Genomic DNA, 8,980 nt, shown 5'->3' on the forward strand with positions numbered 1-8,980 from the left:
TTTTTGTTCTTTTAATATAGATAAGGTTATATACTTATCATTTTTAATACCTACATACATACATATATATATATATATATATATATATATATATATATATATATATATATATATATATATATATATATATATATATATTAAAAAAGTGTAAAAATGTTTGTTAAAAATGAATATGATTAATATTCATAAGCGAGATAGAATATATAGATTAACCAAAATCCAAAACGGGTGTCAAGCTATACATAAACTAATCGGAATTCGTATAACTAGAAAATGAAGAAATGTCTAAAAACAAAAAATAACTAAAAAAACATTATAATTAAATCCAATGTTAAAATGAGGTGGTCGTTCTCAACAAAGTTGTAAGCCGGTCTCAGTTTAGCCTATGTGTACATAATCTATATTAATCATATTCACGCTTAACAAACATTTTTACATTTTTTTACAAATAATGTTTATGAAAAGATTTAAAAAAATAATAATATACAAATTTATATGTGTTATATAGTGAAATATATGTATTAATAACCTTATCTATATTAAGAAAAAAAAAACATGATTATAAGTGAATTAAGTTATGAACTATGGTTACAGTGACTATGAAATCTTTAACAAATATAAACAAACAAAACATAAAATAGCTTTAAAAATGTATTTGAATAGAAACCCAAAAAAAAATTAAAAAAAAAAGTTACTCTGGAAAAAAAAAATTATTAAATGTATTAGAGCAAAACATAATAAAAACTAGAAAGAATAAAACATCAAAATATGTAAGAAAAAAGTATTAAACAATATATTCAAACAAAACGTCAAAAAAAAATCTAAAGGTTTAAAAATATAAATAAATTAAATAAAACCATAATAAATAATTGACAAAATTATATAAATGGTCCTTGTAATAGGAACAAATTACATAAATGGTATCTTTACCATGAAGGGCAAACGTGTCATTTTATATAACACTTAACTGGTAAAGTTAACAACATTAGCCAAAATGATTATCTTTGCAAGATTTTGAAATTAGAATATCATCTATGCAAAAAAAAATCACCATGAAGACTAAAGTTGGTCGATTTTGTCAACCACAATGACGATCTATATAATTTGTCTTAACTGAATGAAAATGATTTGTCATTCGCAATTTATCAAACATATAATGTCTGTTTAATATTAGTTTCTAATATATTGTATTATTTGTTATAAATTACTAACAATTATATGCTTGAAACTCTATTACATATTCTTTAGAACCTTTGAATCGACATGATCCATCTTATGCACATAGTCAAAGAAATGTGTCTTTAATCATATTTTAAAGGATGACTAAACCAACCATTATCACAATACCACACACTTAATGACGGATACAATATGGATATGGCCCTTGATCTAATATTCGTTTAAGCTTCTATGTTAGTTTTGGACTTTTTTTTTCTTTCTATCAGTGGAAAAATAAAATCCCCAAGAAAAACAAAACCTACTAGGATATCGGTGGAAGTATGTATTTACTTCAAAAACTATTTGAAGACATGAAATACAAAATACCTCACTTCTTGAAGATGAAATTGTGGGGGTTGAAAAGAAATACATGAGTAAGAAATAATAATAGAATTCACTTACCATACAAGAGCTTGCTTATGAACTACGAAGAAAAATTACACAATACTATTGACAACATATAAATTCCAAACAACGAACAATTAATAACAAACGACAACTACTACTATTACTACCATATCAACATCGTCAACGTTGACAAGGATAGTGCCTATATTCAATAAAATTGCTTTGTTTAGACTTAAACATGTATTGCCATTTTTTTTATTTGTAATTTCCAAACTTTAAATATAAAAAGAAAATTCAGTTTTTCCAAACCGGTTTCACACGATCCTAACAGGATTCTATAGGTTTCTATTAATTTTTTGTCAAACCAATTTAGATCCGATCCGGTGCTCGGGCTATTGGGTTTGTGGCCCTATCGGACCATGGTCTAAGATTTTGCACATAAGCACATTTAATATCTTACACGGCGGGGCCCGAAGGTAGACGGCGGCAGTAATCCAGTCTACCAACTTCAAACCCAACAGCGACGACGGCGCGGCTTCGTTTTCACGGAAAGGTGGCGCTATGTTTCCTTTTTACATTCTAATCTTTTGTTATAAGCAAGTCTGCTTTGTAATCGGGTTATAATTTGCTTATGCAGTTTTTGATTCTACATTTCGACCAAGGGTTTTAGTAAATCACCACTACATTTGCTTCGTTTAGCTGTTCATTCTCTATAATTTGATTGTTTTTATTTACCGAACCTTATTTCGTTGATCCTTAACCTGAATATATCTTCCGAGTTATCTTTTCATGTAATTGGGAACGATTTCCTAATGCTACCAATTAGCTGAAGAATTTTACGATCGAGGATGAATAAAATTTGTTATTTCTTGTCACTGATTCTGAGAAAACCTTGTCATTTCGCCTGCTACTTGGGTTCCACAGGAATCCATACTTGTTCTTGTTCTTCTATTAGGTTGTATTCAACTTCAACTATTCAAGGGCAGCTATACTAATTGTTTGTCGTTTTAACAGGTCTTTTAAGGAAAAAGAAGCTGAAAGCCTGAAAGACATTTGACTTACCAACCAAAGTAATGAATCTTAAAGTTTATCATACAGCTATTTATATGTTAATGCTTGTTGCTTTAAGAACCAAAGGTGGTATTACCTATATGTTTGCTTATACTGATTATTCTGAGGAACAATTTGTTCTATTGATGCATGCAGTGATTTCATCAGATTTAAAGCAACAAAAAGATTTAAACCACACACTAATTGGAGATATAGAGGCTAATAATCAGCTTCAGCTAGCATATTTTGATGAACCCCTCCCTTATTGTGGCTGTGGAATAGGATGGTTTTGGTGAGTTCTTTTCCTACCATGAAACATCATCTGTGGATTTATATATGATGTTTAAACAGTATTTAAAAATGAAACACACAGAGGGCAAATTTGTAAAAAGTTACCCATATATTATAAGCATATAGCTTACAAGATTAAGTTGTGTGTTTTTGCAGTCTATTGGTTGGATTCGTGTTCCCTTTGCTGTGGTATTATGCAACAATCTTGTACTTGAGAAATTACTATCAAAAGGATCCAAGGGAGAGAACAGGACTTGCTGCTAGTGCAATAGTGGTATGTATTCTTTATTGAATGCTAAATCCCATCATCATAATCACTCTATTCAAACTACTTCTTAATTGGGTGTCAAAAGAAGCTTGATGATCTTGACTTTTAGAAATGGTCAAAGGTTATGTTAGCCCTTATGATAGGTGGTTTAACTGTTTTTCCCCAGAAACAAAAAAAGAAAAGTTGTTCAACAATTATGGTGTGCTGGAAATATATTTAGTTAAAATGTCAACACTATATAGTTACACCTCTATCAATGGATCGTAGAATGTTTTTGGAAAGAATGGAATCTGTCAAAGGAATTGGAATCTGAAAGAATCATAATCTGTCACACGTTTGGTTGGCAGAATTGAATTCCATCCATTTGGCAAGCATGGAATGGAATCCCAAATTCCAATTTCATTGGGATTTGTGAACCAAACACGCCCTTAATGTTTTTTGTCACTGACCCAAGTTTGGTTTTATTTCAGGCTCTGATATTTACAATAGCAGTGCTTATTGCAGTAGTTGTTATTGTCCTTTGATTCCTTTTGTGTCTCCATTCACGTCTTTGAATCTTTTTGATGTTTTCCATATTAACTCAACTCAATGTAGAAAGAGCACTAACCAAAGGCCAACTGTGTAAATTGATACATGCACAAATCTTCTAGCATTAATGAAACTTGTTGAATTGAAATGTTATGACATCTTTACTTAATTAATTATATGATTATGGTACCCATAATGGGTTATACGTAAGAAACAGCAACATACTTTCTTTGATTTGTTTATTATACCTTCCTATACTTTCAATTTTTCTTATTATAGTATTTTGTACTTTGAGAAACCTATGTGGTCATAGCAATGACATCCAAATATGACACAATTATTGATGCTAAATTTGGATAGAATTTTCCAAGTATAATGTCCTAATAATAAATCACTGAAAATATTTTATAATTGGGTAGAATTTCCAAGGGTTAATTACAAGAGAGAGCGAAAGACCTTCCCGTTTTATCATTTTTTTATTTTATTTAAACCTAAACTTTGTTTTTTCAACTTTGAGGAGTGGGGTAACTTTTTGGTTTGGCTATTTTAGTCCATTCACGTGCCATTGCCTATGTTTTGGCATTTATTAGTTTTTTCAAAAAAGACCCGACATTTGTTTTCTCAAAAAACCTAACATTATGATATTTTTCGGTTTAAACATAGTTGTTATTCAATTATGATTTGACGAGTTCATGGTGATTTTGATGCTTTGCATTCACAACTCAATCACATTGGTCATATTTGGTAATGTTATTCACCATACCAATCTAAATAAATAATCAATCAACATTTAATTAAAAAAAATAAATAAACAATCAATCACTATTAATTATTTGCAAAAGAAACCAAACCGATCAGCTTTGACCAAACCCAAAATGCAGTCCGAGTGGATTCAATGGAAACCCTAAAATACAATGCTTGTGCTTTTTTCAAATTTTGAGGATATAGAAGGAACAATATATATATATATATATATATATATATATATATATATATATATATATATATATATATATATAATTGTCAATGTCCTTGATAAACCTCAAAAACCTCGTAAAGTATCCGGACAACACATACATTTCACCCATGAATCCATTCATGTGATGCAACATGTACATGATTCACTTAACGCCATTTATCATGCAATTTTATAAATAGAAATTTACCATCTAAGCATACAAAAGCATTATAATCACTTAGTATACTTAACATCTTTACATAGCAAGGTTAAACGGAAAAAGTGCCAGAATGTTAGATCTTCGGTGAAAACAAAATGTTGGGTCTTTTATAACAATAATATTGATATGGCATGCCATGTAGGCAATGGCAACCGAGAATTAACATGGAAATGAGGAAAATCGAATTAAAAAAAATAAAATAAGGTTCAAACTAAAAAAATACTAAAATGCTAGGTATTTCTTGAATATGAATGCCTTTATAAAAATAGAATTTGAAAGCACAATTGTTTTAATAGAATGAAATAAAATTTAGACATTCTAATAAACAAATAAATGAATGTATGTCTGTTATTTCTTGTATTCAGTCATATTCATAAAAAATACTTCGGCCAGTGGGTTGGAGCTCATCCATACCGTGGACTACGGTGGACAAGTGGTTTTGAAAATAAAAACAAAATAGATAAATAAATTTCATTATATAAATTTAAGGGGGATGAGTTTATAAATATCTTAGACACTATTTGAGCAAAATGTTTGGGTCAATTGTTTTCTGCGTTTCTGGTTTTGTGAAATTGGTAGCTGTCTTTTAGATTTACCAAAAATCACATGGACGAATGGATAAGCCTTTATTTCCTGATTTTCTTTATCACCTTAAAAATAATAATAATATTTTACCAAATTAAATTATGTCACGGTTAATTGATTGGTTACAATTGTTTCGGCTTAAAAGCCTTTATTTATCAGTAGTTATTTTAGATATTTGTGGGATTATTAATTTTTTTTATTAAATTACGTATCTAATCAATTTATCGTATGTATACAAATAATTTGTTGTAGACCATATCGAAATGGAATGTCTTTGTGTTATTATTATTAAATAGTATATATGACCCATAAATCACGATACGCGGGGTCGATCTGTAACCTGTCCTATACACGGCATCCTGTGCTCTGTTAATAGAGTCAACAAAAACACACCCCACAACAATACTAAATAATACACTTGCTCTTTTGTCTTCATTAACCAATGCTTAACTTTGTGTACACGTTTTGGGAGTTTTACTGTTCCAAAAGAAGCTCAATTTCAACTATATATTATATGCTTCTCCATATTCAAACTCTTTTTGTGACATGAAATATATAGTTTGTTTTCTTATAGAAAGAAACCCACATTCTTTTTACAAAAGAAATACCCATGAATATGAGTTTTTTTTACAGCCGACTCTCATCCCTTTAAATTTAGGTTCTACTAATTCGCTGCACTTGTGATACTGTTAGCACTAATTTGATATTTTTAACAAAACAACCAATAAAAACTAAACATGTAACGTATTTTTTCTAACTATTTAACGTAAACAAACTTCAAATTTTTTACTGTTGTGTTACATAAATTGATAAGTTTGTTATATTTGAATAGTTAATTTTAGAGAAAATGACAAAAATAGTCACTTACATTAATTACATTACAAAAATAGCAAAAAAAAACCGAAATTGCAAAAATTATCATCAATTTCGCAGATGGAATAGTCTCATCTGTGAAATGGCTTTCCATCTGCGAATGTACAAGCAGCTAAAGCACAACTGTATTTTAGCTGCTTGTACATTCGCAGGTGGTTTATTTTATTTTATTTTTATTTTTTTTTCTCTATACATATTGAAATTGTAGGGTAAAATCGCAGATGGAATAGCCCCATCTGCGATTTACTCTGATTCCATTTGTGAAAACGCGTTTTTTTTTTTTTTTTTTTTTTTTTTTTTTTTTTTTTAAGTTTAATTATGAAATCAATTGGTTTGTAGCTCGGTTATATTTAAACATACATCACCAACATCAACATAATGCCCGTAAACATGCTTTTTTTTTCATTTTTTTTGACTTGAATATTTTTTCTTTTTAGTTTTATCTACCACACGCCTATTCATAACTTTAACTTCTTGTTCGGCAACATTATTTCATAGTCAAACCAATTGATTTTATAGTTAAACTAAAAAAAAACGCAATTTCACAGATGGAATCAGAGTAAATCGCAGATGGAAAGCCCATTTCACAGATGAGACTATTCCATCTGCGAAATTGATGGTTATTTTTTGCAACTTCGGTTTTTTTTGACTATTTTTGTAATGTAATTAGTGTAAATAGCTATTTTTGTCATTTTCTCTTACTTTTATATCTTATTATTATTATTATTATTATTATTATTATTATTTAAATGATAAATCTAACATACTCCTAAATTACTCATTAAATCCATTTATGTCTACTACGAGACTTGAACCCTCAACTTCAAAGAGGGAGAACAACACTGGATACCGTTGGGCTAGAAGCCCTTTGGTTGTTAATTTTATATCAAGTTAGGAAAAAATAAGCTTGTTTAGTTAAATAGCTTAAATAATATATTACACGATTTTAAAAAACGATAAAAGTATCACGTATCTAACATATATATATATATATATATATATATATATATATATATATATATATATATATATATATATATATATATATATATATAGGTTCAAATGTTTTCACCATCTATTGTGTGCATGTATGATTGATTCTGAACCAATCATTTTAGTTATTTTAAGAAAGTAGTTAATGCATATTAAATGCTGAAGATGTAATTAATATTCATTATATCTTCAACATGTAATATACATTAATTACTTTCTTAAAATAACTAAAATGATTGGTCCAGAATCAATCATACTTGCACACAATAGATAGTGAAAAAAAATAATTTAACCCTCTATGTGTATATATATATATATATATATATATATATATATATATATATATATATATATATATATATATATATATATAAAATGGCTAACACACGTACCAACTATCATATTCTTGGATCTATATTTTTTTGTTTACTAGAACCTTCAAAGCCTCGACCCTTTAGCTGGGGTAGAGGTGAGTAAAACCGCACCGCAACTAAAATTAGCCGCAAAAACCGCATAAACCACAACCGATAAACCGTCACCGCAATAAAAACCGATAGTGAGGTTTTCTGTTTTTAAAAAACCGCAAAAAAACCGCACCGCACCGCATATATCATATGCAACTTTTTTATTAATTATTAATATATTAAATATTAAAAATAAGACAAATTTCATGAATGAAAGATGAATAAAAATACTAGAAGACAAAAATATGGTTTTTTTTGTTATGTTTAACTTTGAAAATTTGTAAATTATACAATTTTAAAAAAATTATTGTTAATTATTATTGATTTGACGTTTTTAAGATATTAATTGTTTGTGATTTAAGTTAATTGTTTTATACATTATGGTTTTTTATTATTATAAGTAATATGTTTGAACTCTTAAAATCGTTTGAGCTCTAAACTGTGGTTAAAAACCACACAAAATAACCGCACCAAATCCATGCGGTTAATAACCGTAACACATAAAAAACAAAACCGCACCGTAAAAATAATCGCCTAACCGCACCGCAAAATAACCGTACCAAGCGGTTTTGAAAATGGATTAACCGCATTTGTGGTGAGGTTTTGGCTAATAACTGCACCGCGTTCACCCCTAAGTTGGGGGCACTGTTATGTCAAATTCCATATTAAAAAAATTGTATTTTGTTGTTACTATTAAAAGTGAATTCCATAAAATTCATCATATTTATTTATTTATTTATTATTTTTTTCGGTTGAACTACTAAAAGAATATGTTTCAGATATAATCATTGAAAATGTGATTTTTTATAAAAATCAACTATCATAATCGGGTATAACCTCGGTATAAAATGTTTTTGATAGCATTGTTAACTGCAACTTATTTTTAATAAAAGCCAGTATAGTTTGTGATTTTCCAATTTTAACCACTAGCATAAGGTTATTTTTTTAATGAATTAACTATAAAAACTTTGAATAAAAAACAACTTTAATTGCAAATAAGAGTTTTTTCAAATTATATAGATGTTTTTTAATATGTATTTTTTTTAATATTGAATTATTAATAAATCTTAAATGTGCTTTAAAACACGTAGAACATAATTATATAAAAGAATAGTATAACATTTTGAAAAACAAAATTATGGAGTTAAACAAAACGTTTAAACAATCTTAATATGGTATTAGCG

The 8,980-nt window shown here is 28.2% G+C and overlaps 1 protein-coding gene across 2 annotated transcripts; it reads left to right on the top strand.

Moving 5' to 3' along the window:
- Window positions 1–1,964: 1,964 nt before the first annotated feature.
- Window positions 1,965–3,851, top strand: LOC145051677 (large ribosomal subunit protein eL20z-like). Of its 2 annotated transcripts, XM_078999532.1 has the most exons (6): window positions 1,973–2,119; window positions 2,204–2,235; window positions 2,581–2,636; window positions 2,773–2,908; window positions 3,064–3,181; window positions 3,646–3,851. In XM_078999532.1, coding segments are annotated over exons 3-6 (309 nt in total). In that variant the 5' UTR covers window positions 1,973–2,119; window positions 2,204–2,235; window positions 2,581–2,635; the 3' UTR covers window positions 3,700–3,851. The 2 variants fall into 2 exon arrangements, with proteins under 2 accessions (XP_078855657.1, XP_078855658.1); XM_078999531.1 differs by lacking the exon at window positions 2,204–2,235 and having other exon boundaries at window positions 1,965–2,119.
- The last annotated feature ends 5,129 nt before the right edge of the window (window positions 3,852–8,980 follow it).

This window comes from Lactuca serriola, chromosome 5 (genome assembly GCF_051521515.1).
Source record: "Lactuca serriola cultivar US96UC23 chromosome 5, Lser_US96UC23_V15, whole genome shotgun sequence".
Lineage (NCBI taxonomy): Eukaryota > Viridiplantae > Streptophyta > Magnoliopsida > Asterales > Asteraceae > Lactuca > Lactuca serriola.

Excerpts from the sequence above, each read along its gene's own strand:
- LOC145051677 (XM_078999531.1), top strand. Across the intron at positions 2,909-3,063 it reads TGTGGAATAGGATGGTTTTG|TCTATTGGTTGGATTCGTGT; the intron begins GTGAGTTCTTTT and ends GTGTTTTTGCAG. Across the intron at positions 3,182-3,645 it reads TTGCTGCTAGTGCAATAGTG|GCTCTGATATTTACAATAGC; the intron begins GTATGTATTCTT and ends GTTTTATTTCAG.